The sequence below is a fragment of the Pteronotus mesoamericanus genome, unplaced genomic scaffold (genome assembly GCF_021234165.1).
Source record: "Pteronotus mesoamericanus isolate MK-2021 breed Mesoamerican mustached bat unplaced genomic scaffold, CSHL_Meso_final contig_20, whole genome shotgun sequence".
Classification (NCBI taxonomy): Eukaryota; Metazoa; Chordata; class Mammalia; order Chiroptera; family Mormoopidae; genus Pteronotus; species Pteronotus mesoamericanus.
The window spans coordinates 91,247,283-91,270,794 of record NW_026555085.1 but is presented as its reverse complement, the minus strand read 5'-3'; the positions used below and the strand labels follow the sequence as shown (position 1 = coordinate 91,270,794).

The following is a 23,512-nucleotide window of genomic DNA, read 5'->3' as shown; positions in this document are numbered from 1 at the left end:
CTAGAGAATGGCTAATTTGGAAAGGAGAGGTGAAGGTCACTGGAGGTTACAGAATTTCTAAGATCCAAATGGCGAATATCCAGACAAACTGACTTCCCTCCTGAGTAGTGCCCAGATGGCAGAGATAACACTGATATGTGGTCTTCCCTGTTTCTTGACAGGGAATGTCACCAGTAGGTGACCCCATCAGCCTGAAAGCAGGAAAATTACTAAATGATGCAAGAAAATGCCTGCAGGCCAGCATACCATGGGTCCCTGAGAAGCAAGAGGGCAGAGCCTCGGGAAAAACAAATTTTCATTTGGAGCTGACACAAAGCAGGCCGTGACATTTCTTTGCAGATAGAAAAAATAAAAGCAATTTAGTTTCCACAGATATCAGGTCTGATAAGAGAAGGAACAAATTCTTTTTGAGAAAAATTAGATATAGATTAGATTAGATATAAATGTAAAAGACAAGGCAAATATCATAATCTCATGGCAATATAACAGTCACCAAAAGTGAGATCTATGATCTATGAACACAATCTAGTCTGGAATCAACTACTGCAATAGTACATTGCAGTAGTTGATTAGAGAGACATTATCTCTGCCACACAAAATCAGTCAGAAGACAGAAAGTAAACAAAGTCCAAACTAATGCAAAGGTGAAATTTTAACATGAGCCCTTCCTCAACAGAATTGGCAAACACAAGTCTAATTAATTTTTCAAAAACATAATTCTAGTTGTCAGAAAGCAACCCATTATTAGCAATTATTTTTAGCAAAATTATGCAACTGGAAAACAGACTGAGGAAAGGAAGGGACTCTTTTCTCAACTCTTCTCCATCCCCAAAAGTGGGATGATAAGAAAATACGGAAAATGAAACTACTGTATAAAAATGAGGAAGTATTATTTCCTCTTGGAGGAGGAATTTACACTTCTAAGATCTATAATCAATTGCCTAGTTCAATGAAGAGAGAATTATTAAATATTTAATTAAACCATATTCAATCTAGATTTTCCCATTCCCTTAGCGATCACTCTAATACTGATAATTAACAATGTCTAACTTGTGCTTTTAAGATGTTTCATCTAAGCACTAGAGGAAACTATATTAAACATTAAAATGTAAGGGATTAACATATGAACTTAAATTTGCCTTCTCAAAAAAGTAATGGATTTTTGCTGATGAAGAGATATGCAGTTCACTATTAAAAAATCAAGATTCAGAAACATGAGTCAGTTGTTAAAAGTCACAATATTGCTGCAGAATTTTTTTCCAAAAGCAAAGTCTGAATTTATAATGTATAATTCTACATTATTTTTGAATGTTTTCTGTGAAAACTCTGCTCCTTTTATAACACATCAGCTTCTATTAACAATAACCATATAACCACAGCAGTAGGGATGCTTATTAATGTCTTTCCCCAGACTTCACACTCACAACTGAATGCCACGTGACTGTTAAAATAATATAAAATCATGCCAATGGACTTTCTTTTGATAATTTCATATTAATAAATATGAATGCAGCAATCCCTTGAAGATCCTCTTCATATGCAAGCATATACATGTGAATTTTCCTAGGCATTAATGTAGAACCAAGATCTCATTTTCTTCATAAATGTAATAAGGGAGTTAGGAGCAGATGACTAAAAAATCTCCTTTTATCCAAGAATTTATATAGGCTAAGATGAAGAAAATAAAGAAAATCTTTATATATATATATATATATATATATATATATATATATATAAAGAAGTTCTTTGAGAATTCATGTCTGTAAGACTCTAAATATCCAAGCCATTTTAAACTTGATATCTAATATCCTTTTATTCATAATTTATAACTGGTCTAACTTTAAATTCTAATGACCAAAGCCATTGTGTTAAGAGAAAAAGGCTAGAAACCAAAACTCAAGTTCAAGAGGTCATCAGTGCTGTTTCTCATAAAACAAGATCACTCTTGGAGAGAAGGAGGGGTTTCAGGACATATGGACAATTTCAACATATATAGTAGGAAGAAAATAAATGACTTAAATTATTTACTTCTCCTTTGTATCTAAGGCACGCCAAATTTAAAATACACATATCTGATACCGGGAGAGATGACCGCATTAGTCCAGTGTTAGTGTGTGTGTAAAAAGGGACACATTAGGACAAAGAAGCAGCTTCAGTGTTCAAGACAAGATGAAGCTTTCAGTCCCAATTTAGGGGGCAGAGTTTTTTGTTTGTTTCTTTTTTTGGTCTAATTGCTCACATTGGATTATTCTGTTAAGCTTAGAAAATTAGAGCCAATCATTTAAGAATGGGATGCCTCCTTAGGTAAATAAGCCTCCCAAACACAGACTCAGAAAATGAGGGCTAACAGGCATGTAAATCCAAAATCTGCCATTGGACACTGTTCATGGAGGGTTTGGCATCTTTTAGGCTCCTACTGTCCCCAGAAACACGATCGGACATTTTTCCTAAACTATAATTATAGCAGAATGGGGATAAAAGGCAATGCTTGGATGGACATGTGCTGAGAAGGGCAAAGTCTGTTCCCCACAGAGCTCGAAATAAACAGGGAAGATACCATGATCCCAAGCACACATCATGCAATGTCCTGACTTTCTCGGTACCTTTCTTTCCCAAATGCGATGCCTACCTTCCGTGTGGACTGCAGAGACATAGGTCCAATTGTAACGCTTGACTATATCAAGCATCGCCCTTGCCTGCAAAGTGTCAGAAGGGACAACCCTCAGGAAGTATTTGTACAAAGTTTTGTCACTCAGGTCGATACTTGTGGCGGAATATGCAATCTGGGGGATGTCAAAGAGCTGGAGCAGGTTCTGCACTTGAATGGCTACGGAGCTGGAGCCCGGGCCGATCACACCGGCAATGGGCTTCTTAGTCCTGCCTGGGGGGAGGGGCTGCCCGTCAGGCAGGCACCGGTTGAGTCCATCCTTCTCATCGCGAATGGAAATCAAAGAGTCCCTGATGAACTCAATGCTCTGCTCCAGAGCCACGGATGAGTGCCAGCAGGAGTCCCGGATCTCACTGCCCAGGGTGATGTTGGGCAGGAGCACCGGGTCCGCGTTGATCTTATCCAACGTGTGGAACATAGCCTCCACCCTCTGGATGCCGTACTGCTCCCTGATTTCCCCACACTTCCTCTCGGGCACCTTCTCCGCTGGAGGCTGGTGATGGACTGAGAAGAGCGCTCCAATGATGACATCTCCATCCATTCTGGCCACCGAGCGCTGAGACGAGGCTCCCGCCAGCAACACTTTCCTGCCGGGGCTTCTGGGGAGAAGGGACATCTCCAAAAAGATCGCTGGGAAGAAAACCAACAGGAGCCGGACCATTGTGATGGGGACGTGGTCCACAGCCCGCCAGCCACGCTTCCACGCAGGTCCCGCCAGCCGGCTCTGGGCGCGCACCACGGGGACGCCCCGCACCGGCCGCTCCCCGCTCGGTCCCGCTCCCCAACACCGCTCGTCCAAAGCTGTCACCGCCTGCACAGCCGCCACCTTCCGCTCCGCCTCCTCCTCCCGGTCCTCCACGACCACCTCCTCTCCCAGGAGGCGTTTCTAGGAGGATTCCAGTCCTCCTTCTTCACCAGCGCACCAAGGTAAACTGTTCAACCGTACAGTGGACGTCGTGGTGACAGCGGCGAGCAGGAGGCTGCCGACAAGAGAGGAAGGAAATCAAAGCTCCGTTATCGCATGTGTCAAAACTCAGGGGTCAGTGATGATAATAGTTGCCCGGTCCAATCCCTTTCAGCACCTCACGGCATCAGCAAGGGGAGGCAGCTGTGGTCCAGGCGGAAGGTGATGCGCCCCGTCGCCAGCGCCCTCCTCGGTCCGGGGAGGCGCCGAGCCCCGCCGACCCGCCCCCTCCTCCAGCCACAAGTCTTTTCCCGGTCCCCAGGACACATCACGCTCACTGATTTGAGAGGCAGGAGGGAGACAGGGGATGGGGAGCTAGATCCTTCGCCCTAAGAGAACTTTCAGGGTTTGAGAAGATCAACTTTTTCCCAGAAGCAATTGGGAAACTCATTAGGAAGCGCTCCTTCAAAATGAACGCGAACAAAGAAGGCACCTTTTGACTTTAGTTTGAGGGCTTGGAGAGACCCTACCATACAACTCAAGTAGTAAAAATAAACGTGCCAGCTTGAGGAACTCCATCTTAGTTACTAAGGCAATGCCTGGTAGCCTCTGCACGTCGGAGTTTGGTACGCCCCCCTCCTAATCTCCTCCCAACGAGCCAGGTTTAAGTAGAGGTTGAGGGAGAAAGGGTGCACGTAAGGTAATTTGTTCCCCGCGATGGGGGATGGAGGGAGAGGTGGAGGGGCTCCTGCCCTTGCCTAAATGGGGGCGGGGGGGGGGGGTCTTTGGCTGTGCACTGTTGTTAGAAAGGAAACGGGGCTTCCGGGTTGCTCTCGCGGCGGCAGCCCAGCCCCGCCGCCTTCAGCACCCTGGACAGTGCTCGGTCCCTCCACTCAAACCCCATTGCCCTGCAGGGCCTGCGGCGGACGCTTTGACCTGCGAGTTGCAATTCTTGGACAATGACCCCCGCCCCCGACTTCGCTCTCTCAGCCACCACTCCCTGCATTCTTTACACAAACACACACACACACGCGCACGCACACGCCTCCCCTCGCCTCCTCACCATCCTTCCATCCTCATTCTCTTCCCCTTGCAGTCAGTGCTCAGGCGAGTATATTCAAACGCGACCGCTCCAGGGATCAGAGGCGCCAAATTCCAGCCGCCCGAGGGGCTGAAGTTGGCTCCCGCTCTCGTCCCTCCTCGGCTCCCTTTCTCAAGGTGAGCGTCGGAGGAGACAAGAGCTAAAGGCGCGTGTGGGCTGCGGAAGGCAAAAGGGGGAAAACAACCCAGGCATCCACGGGTTCCGACGCTTCCCAGGATGCGGGACTAAAAATAAATAAATAAGCGAGGGTGCCCCTGGGACCCGGAGGAAAATCCCATAGATTGGGACTGTCTGACACTGGGGGTAGGTTTCGCCGCGGAGAGGTTTCTGCTCACCTGAGCCTGCTTGGAGAATTTGGACTTGAGACGTACCTGAGTCCGGGTAGACAGCACTGTGGTCCCCAGGCCAGACAGAGGACCGCGGCCACACTCGGTAAGCAGATGCCTCCGCTCTCATCCAGACGGCGCAAGGCTGCTGTCTGGGCTGTACTCTAGTGCCCTCTTTCTTCAGCACTATTTTACCGCAAGGGAAAAAAAGGGAGGAGGGAGAGGAAAAAATTAAAAAACAGGTCACCCAAGGCTTGTCTATAAGCTCGCATAAAAATCAGTCGTTTAATGGGGAGAGGGGAAGCTAGGAAAAATGAGAAATATTAATTTCTTTACTACCAGAGGGTTCTGAAACAAGCTGCTAAATATGTGGACAGTCAGATCCGCTGAAAGGAGTGGGGAACCGCTTAGGCCGTTTTAGGTGGGTATCCCTTCTTTGTATTCCAAGGACCCAAATGCATTCTCTCTCCCTGGAAGGAATGCCCCTTCTGAGGGAAATAGAGTAAATACATGCATAGACAGCTAGAGAAAGGCTTTATTAGTAGGTTTCAAGGGAACGGAGAGGCTGCCTGGCGTAGGGGTGAGGGGGAAAGGTGGATGCACACCATGATCAAGGTAAGCCAAATGAAGAGAGGCAAACCGTGCCCACATTTTCCAGGTCAAGATGTAACTAAGTTGAGAATGAGAGTCAGGTCACATGAAAACACTGGAGTGAAAAACACAGCTAAACGCCTGCCAGGCTGCCATCACCCTCCAGACAGGTCTACAGTGTTGCTTCTTACTGTGTGAAAAGTGGAAGTTATATCGCACTCCTCTGGGAACACATTGGCTGAGCAGAATGTGTCCCAGCCGCTTCAGAGAGGACAGACAAGCGACAATGTGCCTTTCTACTCTCGCTCAAAGCTTTCTCTCTGTGCCATCTGTAGAGAGGAGAAATCGGCTTACGTGTGCCCCTTTATAATTACCTTGCGCGTGTCATCATTATGCTATGAAATGATGCCCTGTTGGCCTGGAGGGGGGAAACCACATGAGATAGTTTTAAACACCCTTTAGGATGTTCCATGAAACTCAGGAAAGGAAACAATACCTCCAGTCGAGAACAGAAGTTTATTCTCTTTTGATTCTGGTCTTTTTTTTTTTTTTTTCCAGTGTCATGTTTTCTGTATTTTTCTTAGACAATGCAAAAAGAATAGGATTTTTTTTTCTTTTTCCATTCGTAACACACTGAACCAGGTACACAATGTCTAGTCCTAAAACAACTCAGATTTGGAAGTAATTATATGTTTACTCGAGGAAAATAGAAGGTGAGTTCCTGTCTTCCCCATAGGGTAAAATGGTTCTCTGCACCCTAAGGAAGATGTCTACTGTAAGAGCAAGCCACAGGTGTTCACAATGTCCAATCTCACTTCTTTATTAGCCATTTAACTTCCATTTTAGATTATACTATTCTAGTAATGCCAGGCCTGTCTAAAAAGTATCCAGTCATGTACTATGAAAAATAGAGATATTTATTGAAAAGGATACAAGAGATACTTACCTGGCAGGGGAGATACCATGATCACGAAGGTGGTTTTCCCAGGGCGAGGCTTATCCATTGCACTCCGGATGTGCTGACCCCTGCGATTTCCCCAAATGTGGGAAACTCGACTGCATAATTTGTGGTAGTGGGGGACTGCGTTCGCGCTCTCCCCTGAAAAAAAAAAAAGGATACAAGAAACATTATATAGGACAATGATACCTCAGCTCCCTTCAAAGTAGGCACCTTGGGACCTCACACAGTTCTCCCAATTATAATCAGCTGACCAGTCATATTTTCCTGAATCTCATCATTTTTCTGAAATCTCTTCCCTTCCAAAGCTAATTTTAGTTTTGGGAAAAGCCAGAAGTCACAGGGCACCAAACCTGGGGTGTTGGCTGCAGGAGGGCTGACCCACCTGGGTGATTTGATGTTTTGTCAAAAAATTCTGCATGAGACATGATACATGAGCAGGTATGTGTCGTTATGGAGCTGCCAATCATTCATTGAATTGTCCCCCAAAGACTTGTGAATCATCTAAATAGTGTCCGCAGAGGAATTTTCAAGCTTAAGGCAAAATTTGATGCAGGTTTGTTGCTCTGCTCACTCAGTCATTTTGAATGGGTTGGCCTCGCAGTACACATGCTTACTCAGTGGTGTCTACCGCCCTCACTGACTAGCACGGTGAAGTAGTCATTGTTCATGCATGTGCATTCCAGTCCATTCTCTTTGACTGCCAGGTTACATTGTAGTCGCACAAATGGTTCTCATTGTTATATTAACAATGGCTGGACTTTTCCTGGACAGACCTTGTATAAGACCTAAACATGATTTGTTTGGCATATTTTATACACATAGTGAATGTACAAAGATTTAAAAAATTTCTGTGCATATGTAGACCATTAAATATGATTTGCAGGATTAAACAATGTAATGTCTCTGCAGTTCATATTTAACTTCAATATGTGCTCCTTGAAACTAAATATTTTTAATATATCAAATTAACATAATTTAGAAAAAGGTTTGTTTGTTCTCAGTACAGTCCAAGTAAAAACTATACATTCAGGCTAGCTGAAACAAATAATTTTAAAGAGAAGGATAAACTTGGGTATCATAACAGAAGATTTATGTATATGCATAAATTATGTATTACAGGTGTTAGGAAAAAATAATTTCAAATGCATCAATTTGAAATTATCAGTTAAATTTATTGATAATTATTTCAGACACAACTTTGAAAGTCACAAGGACAAAAACAAGGCAAGAAGAAAAAATTGAGAAAGAAGAAAATGCAATCACTCAAATATGCTTTATCTTTCTGGGAATCAAGACTCTACTAAGACAGGCAGGACATAATACATATGCAGACATCTAAGGGAAGGTTTTATTAGTAGGATTGAAGAGAATTGCTAAAAGGATAAATTACATGCAAATTAACAAATATAAGTCAATACATTAATTTATAAGAGTTCAAGGAATGTTAAAAGTGCATAAGCTCAGAAGTACTGCCAGTATGAATCTGTCCTGGAAGGGTAGTGTATTACAATTCATTATGTGATTTAGCAGGGTCAAAAGTGTTAGGAGTATTTTTGGCTTTGGAAATCCATTTAAAACAAAATAAAGTGGAGATGAAGCAAGAGAATACCCAACATATTATCTCAAGACAATTTAAATTATGCTGCTGTAACAATGAGAGCAACAAAATGCTCATCATCCTTACATAGTGATAAAACAAATATTACCTGTAAAAAAAATCATGACCACTCTCCTTAGAAATATGTGCATAATTCTCATTGCTCTTTGTCATAAAGGTCATCATAGAGGGACTAGTCTAGATTATACATTGCAAAAGGATGTAATGTCTTCCACATAAAATCAGTTGAAACTTCATACTCTTCAAATGAGAAAGCTAAGACATGATAGAGAACATGATTTTTTTTTTTAAAAAAAAAAGGAAGGAAGAAATGTATAAGCTAAGCACATATTCCAAATTTTAGTGTACTCTACAGGGTAATTTGAAAAATAAAGTTTACACAGTCATTGAAATATGGAAGAGAAGTATACACAAGAGGTAAAAACTCATTAATGAAGAGGTATTACTGACTTAAAATAGAAATGAGATCAAAGGTCTTTGAAGACAATTGATTTGTGGAAAAGTGATATGTAATGTATCACTAATAAATATTCAAGGTAGACCAATGCCATGGGAAGTGAATATCATGTTTTTCCATAAATTACTTGCTCTATGGACAACTGATTTAATCTAGTGTGACATTTCTTACATTAATATATATAATCCATGGGTTCAGTAAGATAATTTAGCTCCCATGAGAATTTTTAGTGTATTTATTCAATTTGGCTATCCACATTGCTTAAATCAAGATAGAAATTGCCATATTTTTATGCCCAGAAGCAAAAGCAAAGAAAATTTTAAAATAAAATAAAATCTCTTCCTTTCAGAAACCTCAAAACATTTTTATAAAGCATGGTTGATTAACAAAGCAAACCAAATATTTTAAATAAAGAAGAAACCAAATTTATATCTATATAGTTGGTCTGAATTAGGCGATAACCAAATACGCAGAGATAGAATCAAAAGCCTCAGAGTCCATGAGCAACTACAACTCATCAATGGCTCCATAGACTCATGGAGATGGACTGCAAATTATACAATTGGCCACTTATTGTTCTGCCATAACTGTCCAAACTTTTATTTTTAAGGCATTAAAATATAATTGAGGAGAATGCAGCAAACACAATTATTCTGAAAGCATGGTGAGGGCCACAATTACTGTCTGTGTTATTCCCTGCTGTCCCCAGTATCTAAAACAATGTCTGGCTCATGATAGGTGCTAAACTATTAATATTTGTTGAATAAATGAAGGGGTACATTCTCCCTGAATATTAAAAATACCATCTTATTTTAATGTGTTTCTTTAAGAAGATCAAAGCCAAGCAGTTTAGAGACATTTTTAATTTCTTCACATAATGTAGGGAGAGTAATTATTTTGCAACTGTTTCTCAAGTGCAAGTAATTAGTTAGTATTAAACCATTTAGAAACATACTTATACTATAAACTGTACTGCACTTAAAGTATTTAAATTTGTTCCAAATGTCAAGAAACCATTTTTAAAATTTTTTACTTTTGTTCAATTACAGCTGTCCCCATTTTTCCCCATTACTCCCCCCTGCCCTCCCCGTTCCCACCTACCACACTCAATCTCCCCTACTCCGTCGCTTTGTCCGTGGGCCCTTTATACATGTTCCTTGATGATCTTTCCCCTTCTCTTCCCCGTTACCCTCCTCCCCCATCCCTTCTGATTACTGTCAGTTTGTTCTTTATATCCACGTCTCTGTTTCTATTTTTCTCGTTTGTTTGATTTGTTAATTAGGTTCCACTTATAGGTGAGATCATAAAGTATTTGTCTTTCACTGCCTTGCTTATTTCACTTAGTATAATGCTCCCCAGTTCCATCCATGCTCTTGCGAAGGGTAGGATTTCCTTTTTTCTTTCTGCTGCGTAGTATTCAATTGTGTAAATGTACCACAGTTTTTTGATCCACTCATTTACTGATGGGCACTTTAGCTGTTTCCAGCACTTGGCTATTGTAAATTTCATTGCTATGAACATAAAGGTGCATAGGTTCTTTAGAATTGGTATTTCAGGACTCTTAGGGTATAAGTTATTACTGTGCTAACCAATAGCAAATAAAACTTAGATATTTTACAAAGGTAAAAAAATGATAATACATAAATGAAAGCTAGCCTTTATCCAATGTGTGGCTATATAATTTGAAAATAACCATCTGAAAAAACTTTCAGAATCATCATATGCATAATACACATATTATATCAGTCCAATACATGGAGAAACTGAGGCACCAAGAATCTGCTCCTTTTGTGAGCTTAGAGAACAAATTAGGGGTTTTGACACATTCCACTACCTTTCAGTTCCAAATTTATAAGTTCATAAGAACCAACCATATGAATTGAGTTGTGTTACTTATTTTCATTTTTCTTTAAGCTTTGAACTGATACTCTCTTATCAGAAAATATGTAAGAAATAAAGAACATGAATTTGAAATCCTCTCCTTTGGGCCTTTTATCTCTTGAGGGCATAAGCTTTACAGGTGATTGTTCTATTTGCTTAAAATAGACATCTTTTATAACAGTTCTAATAATGGCAGTAACCTACTTGCACAATCTCACAGTCAACTTTTGAAAAATTAGGCAAAAAAAAGATCTAAATTTTCAGATCCAATAAAAGCTTTCATTAGGAAAGGATTATCTTACTACAGTTTTCACCTGCATAACAAATTAAATTCTTAGTCCTGTTAAAACAGCAATATATTGTTTCACTGTAACAAACCTATCTACAATGTGATTATTATTCATCCAGCACACCACCAAACCATAGCCCTTATTCTTTTGATTCCAAGATACAAAATCTACAATGTCTCTCTGTTGCTAGTAGGATAAAGTTTAAAGGCCTTCACCTGGCAGCCACAGTCTCCTGACTGGGGAAGGAGTTCGTGCAAGCAAAACACGGTAAGTATTCACATCCAACCCTTCCATTGGCTGATGCGGGGAAAACCAGAGATGGGGGGGTGACCAGAATAAGAGCACTCTGATTCAAAGATGCCAAAGGGGTTATCAAAATAGAGAAGACACATCATGAAAGTCTCCTAGTAATTCTAAGGTACCCTTAGTTGAAAGCCACTAATACAATGCCATCCCATTCTCCTACTCATACTTTTTTCTAACCAAATAAGCTTGCATTTTTTTCATGCCTCAGCTCATAACTCTCACTCTGAAAAAAAATTCACCCATCTTTCATTTCATATTTGTTTGCCCATCTTAAAAATTCATTTCAAATTCACCTTATTTATGAAAGCTTCCAGTTCTGAAAGAAATCATTTAAAAAGTGCTATTTGGCACTTTAATTTGAGGTGACACTTCAAAAAATATTATTGTAAAATATTATTGTAAAATAATTACTGATTCTTTTCTAATTTGCATTTTTACCCAGCCTCACAACTGCTGTAGTCACTTTCAAAATAATGACTTATGTCCACTATAATACACATATTACTGACATTAATAAACATATTTTAGAATGGATATGAAAGGTCTTTAATATACAGCAATGCATTATTTTTTTATATTATTAATCATAGCAAATAATCATCCTTTGAGGATAGCTCTAATTTCCTGGGAATGGACAGTTATCACCAAAATTCTTAACTAAAAAAAAGTAATCAAGAGTCTTGTATTGTAGAAAGATAACTGTATCTTGCTCACAATTGAATCTCCAGAACTTAAAAATAGTACCTAGAACCCAATAATTACTCATTGAATAAGTGGATGTTTTGGATCAAAAATAAGATATGATTCTGAAAAAATTCTATTTCTTTGGCTCTGAAGACAAATCTTAAACATCTAAGCAACTGCAAATGTATTGACTTTTGGAAGGGAATAACATCACTTCGATATAAGTGTATTTTTTAAATCATCAATACTCGAGTATGGGCTTATTTTGTTGGTAATTTAATAAATATGTATTAAAATTTAAAACTGCATATATTATTTGACTTAAGTTTTATTTTCAAATAGCATTCAAAGCACATATACAACTGAAAAATGACTGGAAGAAAATTACATCAAAATATTAAGAGTTGTTAGCTATAGAAGATAGAATAATTTATTTTTTTGCATCTTTTCTACCATTTCCTCAATAAATATGTGTTAAGTTATTAAAATGTTACACTAAGATGGAAAACAAATCACATAGTTACCAAATATCTTCTATAAATGATGATGAATTCAAGGAATCAAGGTTTATTAGGTCACAGCTGCTTACTTTACCTGTCTTATCCACACTCTAAGAGATTCTTTACCCTTTTTATGTAATAAGACTCTGTTGGGTATTCCAGGCAACAGATTGAAAAGGATACAAACTTGGCCTTAGGAACTTGAAGTCTAGTAAGAAGCACAGCTGGTATACAACCAGTACAGAATAGTTTTGAAATTACCATGATAGAAGGAACCCTAAGGTACCATGGGACCGTGTGGGAAGGGCACCAGTCCTCAAAGACCAGGGAAGGCTTCCCAAAGCAACTTTGAAATGAAGACTGAGAGGCAAGCAGTAGTTACTTAGGTGAAGTGAGGGAATGAGTAGAAAAAAAGACAGCCTAGGCATAAAAGCTGCAGTAGTCCAGAAATAAAAGAGAGGGTGGTACTTTGAGGGAAATATAAATGGTTTGGTGAAGCTCATGCAGAAAATAGCAGGGTGAGAGTGGAGGAGGGAGGCAAAGGCAGGCAGGGCTTTGAGAGAGAAAGGCATGATGAAAGGCTTTACAAACCGTGTTGTGGAGTTTGAAGAGATGGCATCAAATAGCACTGAGAAGCTTGAAATTAGTGAGGGAAAGGCAAGTAACAACACTATATTTAAGATTTAGAAAAGTGACTCTGAATAAATTGAAGAGAAATTATGGACCCGAACAATGTGAAAGGAAAGGAGGGCAGTTTAAAAGCTGCTGAACTATATTATTTTTAGGAAAAAACAGAGAATAGTAGTTTTGCAACTTTGAGGTATGAAAAGAAATCTCAGACAGGACATGAAAGATACACTACCATAAAAGAAGAAATAATAAAGTGTACTTCATCAAAATTAAAAACTTCTGTTCCTCAAAAGACATCACTAAGAAAATGAAGATGCAGGTAACAGATGGAAAGTATGTAACAGATATAGAAATAGAGATGTGTGTGACAAAAGTCTTATATCTAGATTATTGCAGAACTCCCACAAACCTATAATAAAATGACTACTAGTCCAGTTTTTTAAATGTGAAACAGTTTGAACAGCCACTCCACACACACAAAAACATACACGTGGTCAGGAGGTACATGACAAGGTGCATGGCGTAACTAATGAGTCATCAGGGAAATACAAATTAAAGCTCCAATAACATACCACTTCTCAGACATGAAATGATGAGCATGACGAAAACAGAAACCACCAAATGGTGATAAGAATATGAATCAAACAGAAATATCATAAATCACTGAAGGAAGTGTTAAATGATCCAGAAAATTTAGAAAATATTTGACAACTTCTTATATATTTAAACATATACCTGTCTCGATTGAGCAGCTTCACTCCTAGATATATATCCAAAAGAAATCAAAACATGTCTCCAAATTATAAGAATGCACATAGAAGCTTTATTAATATTAGACAACTGGAAACAACTCAAATATCTATCAACAAGAGAATGGATACACAAATTGTAGTGTCTTCATACAGTAGAACACTACTCCACAATGAAAAAGAACAGATTACAGATACAAGAAGTAACATGGATGAATCTCAAAAGCATTATTTTGAGTAAAAAACATGAGAGTACATACTGTTTTATTCCATTTATCTAAAGTTCAAGCACAGTCACACTCATCTACACAAACAGAAATTAGAAAAGTAATTAATTACCTAACGAGTAAGGCAGGAGATTAACTGCAAAGAAGAAAGGAGAAATTTCCTAGAGTGATAGAAATGTTCAATATTTTGACTAAATTGTTGCTTACACAGGCATATCCATTTGTAAAGGTCTATAAATTATACACTTAAGATCTGTGTATTTTGCTGTATGTAAATTACATATCAATAAAGTTAGTTAAATTAAAAACTTATTGCAAGTAATCAAAGTGAGAGGTGATGATGAACCAAGCTAAGGCATTGACAGTGAAGATGGATAAAAGGGCAAAATTAGAGGAATGGCAATAGAAAGAGGATGTTGTGAAAGCGGGATATGAAAAAAAAGTCAGAATGGCTCCCCACTTTGAAGCTCAGTACAACTTAACAGAGAGTGGTGTCATTTACTGAAACAGAAAGCAGGAGAAAGAAGCGTTAGTTGCACAGTAGGTGGAGATGATGAGTTTCACTTGTGGTCCATCCAAGTGCCTCTAGGCATTCCAGGGGAAATGTCCCATAAGCAATTATGCATACAAGTACAGGGACAAGAAATGATGTCTTATCAAAGAAATATCTATGGGGAAATAGTATTAATTATAGGAGTTGATCTGGTGACTTACAGAATATCCAGAGTAAGAAAAAAATACTAGTTATGGTAAAAGTAGAGAAATTAGAGCCCACAAAGTTGATTGAGAAGGAACAGCAGAAACAGATGAGGAAAAAAATGTAAGGTCAAAGAGTACTTGAGAAAGAGTCCTTCAGGAAGAAGGGAGTAGACAAGGGTGCTAAGAACTGAGGAGAGAGATAAGAAGTCAAAGAACCAAAAATAGTTCATTGGATTTATCAAAAAGCTACTCAATGGTGCTATTTTCGGTTTTATGAGAAGGAATGGCATCAAGTTATAGGGAATGGGACTGAAGAAATAGAAACTGAATCAAACTGTGTTCAATGTCTGAATATCTTTACATTTATTTATCAATAACTGAACTATAACAATAACTGCATGTCCACACAAAGAGAATTCTACACACAAATGAGAACTCTTTGATATTTAGAATTATACTTCTAGAAATGCCAGGAGATAAAGACTTTCATCCTAAGGGAAAAAATGAGACAGAATTATTTTTCTAAATGCAAAATTCAGGTCAAATTACAGATATGAATTCGGGGGGGGGAAGCAAATGGATCCCTTAATATAAAATAACTATAAATGAAGACTATCTAGGGTAAATGTTGAATACATATATAGTTTTCTGCTGCTATATGTAAAAAGAAGGAAAGCAATATAGTTGACAAATTAGAAAGATTTGCACACCAATAAGATCTATATTTTAAAATCTACATCCATACTTTATTAATTTTGAGACCATAAAAAAGGGATAACATTTCTAAATCCCAGTTTCCTTTTCAAGAAAATAAGATAATTATGTTTACACTAGTAGAATTGTTTTGAAAATTAAATGAAAGTGCTTAGTAGGCTAATAGTTTTCAATATATTAATAAATGGTAGATGTTTATAATAATAATTATTATTGTCACTATTATTACATAAGGACAAATAGAATATTTTTTTCCTAATAAAAATGTCCTTTGGTGCTAAAGAAGGTAACATCTGGTTGAAACAGGTCTATTCTTTGAATATGAGCAATTAAAGTTCAAAATTTTCATGAAAATAATTGCTTTGCAGGCTTAATAATAAAGCCATTTTCATATTTGAATAAGATCCTTTAAGCCAGTCAGATCCACTGAATTTATACCAAAATGTAAATCCTTCACTTATACCAATGTATAAATCTAGTTCACCATTGAAATGTTTAACAATCACTACACTGTCCTATATAATTCATATAGTTGGGAATAGTCAGATCAGTTCTGATACTTGGCCCCAGCAATACATAATGTCTAATTTGGCTGGTCACCTATAAAGCCAGGTTAGAATTTAGAAATAAGTTTATTATTGTCAAGTTCTTGAAGGCTGAAATACAAGTATTTCTTAGACATTTTCTGCACTTGTTGTAATTAATCATTTTTCCTGCTTACACTTCATTCTCTTCTACCCTACAAGTCATGACATGCTTATAGATTTGTCAGTTGCTTTAACATGTAGAAAATTTATAGAGTCTTGATTTTTCAAGCTCTATAGAATAGAAACCTGCTGTTCTAAAAGACTTGTGGTGTTTTGGGATCCTTAGGATATAATGCCAAAAGTGGAATCACTGGGTCAAAAGTCATCTAAGAGTTCCAAAACACCAATTCAAAAGGATATATGCACCCTGATGTTCATATCAGTGTTATTTACAATAGTCAAGATCTGGAAACAGCCTAAGAGCCCATCAGTAGATGAATGACTCAAAAAGCTGTGGCACATTTACACAATGTAACACTACACAGCAGTAAAAACAGAAGCAACTCTTACCTTTTATGACAGCATGAATGGGCCTGGAGACTATTATTCTAAGCCAGTCAGTGAAAGGCAAATACCATATGATCTCACTTATATGTGGAATCATATAAACAAAATAAATCTAATTAGCAAAATATAACCAGAAGCATAGAAACATGGAACAGACTGACAGCTGTAAGAAGGGAGGAAAAAGGGTAGGGACTGCTTGAAAGAAGGTGAAGGGATTAGCCAAAGAACATCTGTGCATGACCTGTGGACAAGGACAATGGTGTGGGGATTGCCTGAGGGGGTGGGGGTGGGCTTAATGGAGGTGGGGCAAAGGGGGAAAATGGAACAACTGTAATAGCATAAGCAATAAAATATTTTTTAATTAAAAAAAGACTTGTGAGAGTTGTGAAAGCTAACTATGTGGCAGCATTTATGACAATGACGGTTGGTGGTGGTGATAATGATGCAGTAGCAGTAAAGAGCCCAGGTATAAACTCTGAGAAACTAAGTGGCTAAAGGGGACCCCATTAAAGGAGAAGAGCATCCAGAGAAGTATGAGAAAAACTAGGATAACATGTTAAAGCAGCTTAGAAAAAAAAGGAGTACCTCAAGAAGGAGGAATGGGTAAATCATGGGAAATGTAGCTGAAACACACAAATTAAAATTAGAACAGAAAAGTATCCCCTGGATTTAGCAATATGGAGGAAATTTGTAGCCCCAGTAAGAGCAATTTGGTGAAGTGCTGGGAGCAGAAGCCAAATGGAGTGATTTGAATAGTTTAATTACATATAGAATAAGCCAAGAGAATTTACAGATTAGTTTCTAGAATTAATAAAACAGTTCTGCAAAGCTGTTATATATAAAACCAGCATACCAAAACCAAATTTACTCCTAGACACTAACAAGTAACAGAAAAAGAATGCTATTTAGATCCAGGCAACAAAGGCAAACTGAACTCATTAAGTTACTACTGTTCACTCAATAAATCTTATTAAAATGAAAATACAGAAAATTTTAAGGCGCAAATCTAGAAGGCAATGAGAACAGAAAATGAGAAAACAGAAAGAAAATTTAGCTAAAAAAAAAAGTGTATGGAAGAAAGACAACTGACTGAGATTTAAACACATTGAATCCTAAATTGGCAGTGAGAAAATCCTAAGCAATGTTCAGTTATACCACAGAATCCACATTCAGAATTTGAAGGCACTGGCTATCTCTAAAAGGAGAAGGTGAAGCCAATAATAAGAGAATTGGTTGAGAGTTTAAGGAACAGATGGATCCTCAGGTCCCTTTCTGTAGTCCACTTGGACAAATACCTGACCCTCCTCCCACCTCTTGCAGAGGGGAGGGGTAAGTATAGGAAGAACAGATCTGAATGATAAGACCCAGTCCCCTGCCCTTTTTCACTACTCATCTCTTTGAAAATTGGCATTCAGTTTTGTGTCTTCTGTGCTGGAGACTGAAAGATGCTTCTCTGGGTAATCTGAAGGGTGATGGGTACAGTCCTTGCAAGAAGAAAGTGTTCCTGCCTCTTCCTCTCTACTCAGGACTCTGGTCATGTGGCCCTGCTGTCTAGAGCTGCTGCAGCCGTCTTGAGACCATGAAGGGAAGCCCAAGGAAAGCAAAAAGATGCTAACAAAGTGAAATGTTATCATTGAGCTGCTGGAGCCAACCTGTAATCACCTTTCTCCAGATTTCTTGCCCTTATTATTTAAGCCACAATTCATCAGGAATTCTGTTAATTGCATATCAAACCTTTCCCAGCTGATAAAATTATTGCTTTAACAATGCACAGTTAAATTATTAATGGCCAAGCGTTTTTCATTAAAAAATTATATTTACCTCTCGGTAATTTCCTCCCAAATAGTAGGGCATGCCAACGCACTCTGCCTCGATGACAATCCCCCTGCTGGTGTGAGAAGTTTAATATTATTTTTTGGAATAATTACTCATTGGTATCATTATCTCCAATGGTTGTGGTTTTAAGGGATTGAAAATAACTATTTTTCTTTAAAAATAACAAATCAATTCCTTATCAAGTTATTGAACATCTAGTTTCTATGATTCAAGCTAGATGCTCAATGAAAAAAATGAAATAAAGTTCTAAAGGATATTCAGGGAAAGAGGTCAGAGAACAAATGGGAAAATAAGAGTTAGACTTGTAAATTTAGAGTTAAAATAAATAGATCACATTAAAAACCCCCTCTAATTTGACTGTCTTTGCAGAGATATAGATAGTTAAACTTGGAAGAAACTGCTACATGGCTTTAATTCTTACTATTATTTGCTGAACAGGTAAGTTCTACAGTCTTTCAAAATAGCTTGAAAAAACAATTTCATGTAATGTTTATTTTTGCAAGCAAAAGTTTTATAAAATTAAATTTAGTCTATTGTGTCTGGGAGGACAACAGTAGAGTTTATTAACTCAGTATATTAGTAATATATATTCAGTTTATTTTCCATATTCTGAGTATATAAATATAATTAATATCTAACAATATAAACATTTTCTATATCCAGATTTACTTGAGAGACAGTAACACATTCCTATAGCCTGAAATCTAATTGTTTTATAGTTAATCTTCTATTCACAGCATGTTTAGTTTAAAAATTGTGTTTGTTTAATTTTATTAAACCAATTAAATGTGTCAGGTAACTATAGGTAAAACTTAAAAAACACAACCTCCTTCTCTTGTTACCAATGGGAGTTATCCTAACCCTTCATTTACTTCATAGACCAGTCTAGTTATTATAAGTAATGGAAAATGGTTATTTTATGACTGGAGATTTGATCTTTTCAGGGAGAAATAAAATATTTGTTTGCCTATGCAGGGTTGAGCAGCTCTGTTTCCCAAAAGATAAGTGAGATATTTTTTATATGATTATTCTAAAGCCAAGTTTGCTAATACTTCATAAACAAAATTTGTTTGGGATTTTCTCCTGTTACCACTAAGAAATCATTAGGCTGTGTTTCATAGAATAAATGTGCACATTCCAAAAGAAGGGCAATAGCCTTCCAGTATATCTATTCCCATTCATTGCTATTATCAAATTGCTTGCATGGTATTTTCCTTACTTTATCCTCAGTGCATAAACCACATGTACATAAATCTGGGCATAACTTGATAAGAAAACCAATTTTTCTGTTCCTTAATTGGTGTCTTAACCAGCCAAACACAATATTCTCTGATTATAATGTTCAAAAAGGAGCAATTATAGATGAAATTTTTTCTTAGGTAGTGCTTATTTTTAAATACCTTTTTTTTTTTAACCTCATCTCTGGAAACATACTTTCTATTTTATATAGCCTCAGCCAACAAATCATTAACCCAGCTGGCCATTCTCACAAAGCACCCGAGAATAATGGACTTTGTAGGGCCATTGCTCATCATCTGTGTGTGCGCTATCACCCAGTCCCACAGTCGGTAGCAAATCTCCTACTAAACTGGCTAACACGGTTTTATTGGGAGGGCCCCCCCGCCAAATTTCCATATTTATTAGAGACTCCTAAAAATTAAGTAAATGCATTTTGAAAACTCTAAATAGCTATGTAAATATAAGCAGCTATTGTTTTAAACCTTTCAGGACACTGTAACAAAATACAAGAGATAGATTAGCTTATAAACAACAAAAATGTCTCACTCGCAGTTCTGGAGGCTTGTGAAGTCCAAAATCAAGGTTCTAGCATCGTCTGGTGAGAAGCCTCTTCCAGGTGACAGACTTGTATCCTTACATGGTAGGAGCGGTGCAAACTCCAAAGGGAGCCTCTTGTGTAAGAGGCAAATTCCATTCATGAGATCTCTACCCTTATGACCTAATCACCTACTAAAAGCCCCACCCTCCTAATATCATTCATCACCTTTCGGGTTAGGTTTCAACATATGAACTTGGGGCAGGGGATGACACAAATATTCAGACCATAACAGCTGTTGTTGCTGTTCTTGTGGTTCTTGTTAATTCAACAACAACCAATGTTTATAGAGTGTCTGCTATGAGCCAGGTACTTGTTGAAGTCATTGGAACACATCAGTCATCTAACCACATGCACAAAAAACCTCTGATTTCATTCCATTAGGAAGAAACAAAAAGAAATATAATAAACAAGTGAATTATGTATGTCACAATCACCCTCTTGAAAATAAGAACTGCAGATTAGGGAACGTAAGTGTAAGTTGGAGGCTAGGGAGTGGGAATTGATTTTAAATTGGATAATCAGGGCTCAGTAAGAGGGTGAACTTGGAACAATGATTTGAAGGAAGTTAGAGAATGAGGCTTGAAGATATATAGGAGTGTTTGAAGCATAGGAAACATCCAGAAAAAGACATTGAGGTTTGAGAGTTCATGGTATAATTGAAGACACACAAGAACATCATCCTGGCTGGAACAAAGTGAATGAGAGAGAGAGTAGCAGGGGAAGAGGTCAGAGAACAAATGGCAAACCACTTTTATAGAAACCTTTTAGGTCATTGTAAGGAATTAGGTTTTTATTCTGCATGAAATGGGAAGCCACTTAAATAGTTTTGAGCAGAAAAGTGACATGATAGGACTTACGATTTAAGATTACACTGGCAATATGCTATATAGGAAGGCAATAGTGGAAACACTGAGACTAGTTAGGAGACCATTTCAATAATACAGAAAAACATAATTATTACTGAATTAAACCAGGCTGGTAACAGCAGAAATAACGATGAATGGCCAGGCTCTGGGGAGAGCCAATAGAATTCCTGGTAGAGCCAACGGGCTTTTTTTGAAAGAATGAACATGTGCTGGAATTTTAAAAATGTGTACATGAATCTAGGATTACTCCAAGATATCTGGCTTGACAAGGAGGTTTTAAAAGGTTGGAATTGTCATCAACTATTACTACCAGTAGTTTTAAAAGTTACCTCCTTAACAGGGTCTGAAACCAATTTTGGCTATTGTTTCTTAGCTAGCTTTCTTGTCTTAAAGAACATAATCAGGAAGAGTCGATTGTACACATGGAAAAGCTGTCTGTGTGGCATGGTTTCCAGGTACTAGGAAGGTACATGCCCTCCAAAATCCCCCACCTCTTGTTTGCATTGGGCATCTGAAGTGTTAGAATGTTTCTTAAAGGTTTTGAATACTATTATAACACGAATTACCCTGAAAACAGATGCAGTGTAAGTGGTGATCTATTAACAAATATGTTTACACCACCATATTCCAGAGTGGTTAAAGAAACAAGCAAAGAAGGAGTTGGAAAGAGCTGCCTCGACTGTTAGAATTGAAAATTGAGTAAGCTGAAAGTCATAAAAACTAAGTGACTGCCCAGGATCATAAAATTTGGGACAAGACTTGAAAGTAGAATCCAAACCCTCTTGTTTCTAGTTCAGTGCTTTTGGTGGGCGGGGGTGGGGGGGTGGGGGGGGATTTGCCTGGGGAACACAATGAGTGATATAGAATGGATCTCTATTGGGAAGACAGTGGTGCTGAAGGCAGGAATGGACATCAAACACAAGGCAGGAACAAGAAACTTGTACTCCTCAGACACATTCAGTGTTTATATGTCAATTTTTCTCAATGAAGCTGTTAAAAAAATAAAATAATAAAACAATAAAAAAGTTAATAAAAATTTCTCCATTGACCCTAGATTCTTCTTTATCTCCTACTGCATCTCTCCACTCCGAGATGCATCTACATCTGCATCTACAACCAACTCCAAGAAAGAAACGCTACACTGGATAACCACTTCTCTTCACTTCTTCAAGCTACTGCTAACAAGTTTTCCTTTAGCACTACATAGACTCCTCAAGCAAAAGTCATTAATGATCTCCTAAAGGACTGATGGGATTTATCAAGATCTCTGCATATTTAATTGCTCTCCAGTATTTAAGTGTCAACTGCTCCCCCAACATGAAAACCCTTTTTGCACTTGGTTTCTCTGCCTTTATGCTTTATAGGTTTTCCATCTTAACAGCCCACATTTCTCAGCTTCCTTTTCAGCACTTTCTCCTATGTTTGCTCTTTAAATGGCAGTATTCCCCACGGCCCTATTCTTGCCCTTCATCTATTCCTCCATTACAAGGTGCCTCTGGGTAATTTTATCCTTTCTCTTAACTTCATCTACCACCTACCTATGATTTATGTCTCCAGGCCAGACATTGTCTTTAGCATCATTCTCACATAGACATTCATTTACACATTCAACTCATCTAAACAAGTGCCCCTTATGTGCATATCTGTACACAAGCATCTGAACCTCAACAAGACCCAAACGGAAATAATCTTTTCTCCAAGTTGTACCTGATGATGTACTACTTATCTCTATGAAAGTCACTACCTGACTCACAGATTGCTCCCTCCTCTACTTTCCTCCTGATACTGTTTTAGCCCAAGTCCATACCGCATATGAGCTCACTAGCTGCAATGGTGTTCTCATGGTCTTTTTCTCTCCACAATCTCCCCATCCTTCATCGCATGACCAGATTATCTACAATGCAATCTGACCATTCATTTCCCTGATTAAAACCACTCTATGCCCCCCATATTCCTAGTGGAATAAATTTCAAATGTCCTTTAAAGGTATTAAATGTTCCCCATAATCAAACTCTTGGCTACTCCCATTTGATTTCACTTCTTGCTCTTTCCTCACCACTTTTTCACTTTCACTCTTTATTCCACCCATGTCCAACAGCCTGCACTGTCTTCAGATAATCCAATCTACTTTACATCTCCAAGCCTTCACACTTAAGAGGTTCATTTAAATGAAGATACATTATCTTGTCTACATGAAACATGTCATACCCATTAAGCCTTCAACATTCAATTACTCCTTCCTCTATGAAGCAATTGTTAACCATTATAACAAATACTTTTTCATTTGCTAATTCATGCCCTCACAACAATTTTCACTTCTATCATAGCAAATACAAATTTAACTATACTATTTTTAACATGTCTATCTTTTCTAACTAGAGAGTAACAAAATTGACAAGGAATAACCCACTTGATCATGGTGTATGATCTTTTTGATGCATTGTTGTATTATGTTTGCTAATATTTTGTTGAGGATTTTAGCATCTATGTTCATCAGGGATATTTGTCCTATAATTTTCTTTCTTTGTAGTATCTTTATTTGGTTTTGGAATTAGAATAATGCTAGCCTTGT

The 23,512-nt window shown here is 38.0% G+C and overlaps 1 protein-coding gene and 1 non-coding gene across 4 annotated transcripts in view; one reads left to right on the top strand and one right to left on the bottom strand.

Moving 5' to 3' along the window:
- Window positions 1–5,151, bottom strand: part of GRM1 (glutamate metabotropic receptor 1) — a 328,195-nt gene extending 323,044 nt beyond the window's left edge. For all 3 annotated transcript variants that reach the window (XM_054570078.1, XM_054570080.1, XM_054570079.1), the window contains exons 1-2: window positions 5,046–5,151; window positions 2,630–3,648 (exon numbers count right to left, since the gene is read on the bottom strand). In XM_054570078.1, the coding sequence (XP_054426053.1) occupies window positions 2,630–3,329 (700 nt within the window). In that variant the 5' untranslated portion in view covers window positions 3,330–3,648; window positions 5,046–5,151. The remainder of the gene's footprint in view (window positions 1–2,629; window positions 3,649–5,045) is intronic.
- A 1,378-nt stretch (window positions 5,152–6,529) lies between these two features.
- On the top strand, window positions 6,530–6,693 carry LOC129068050 (U1 spliceosomal RNA). The gene has a single exon (XR_008528865.1). It is a non-coding gene; the product is annotated as a U1 spliceosomal RNA (small nuclear RNA).
- Window positions 6,694–23,512: the final 16,819 nt, after the last annotated feature.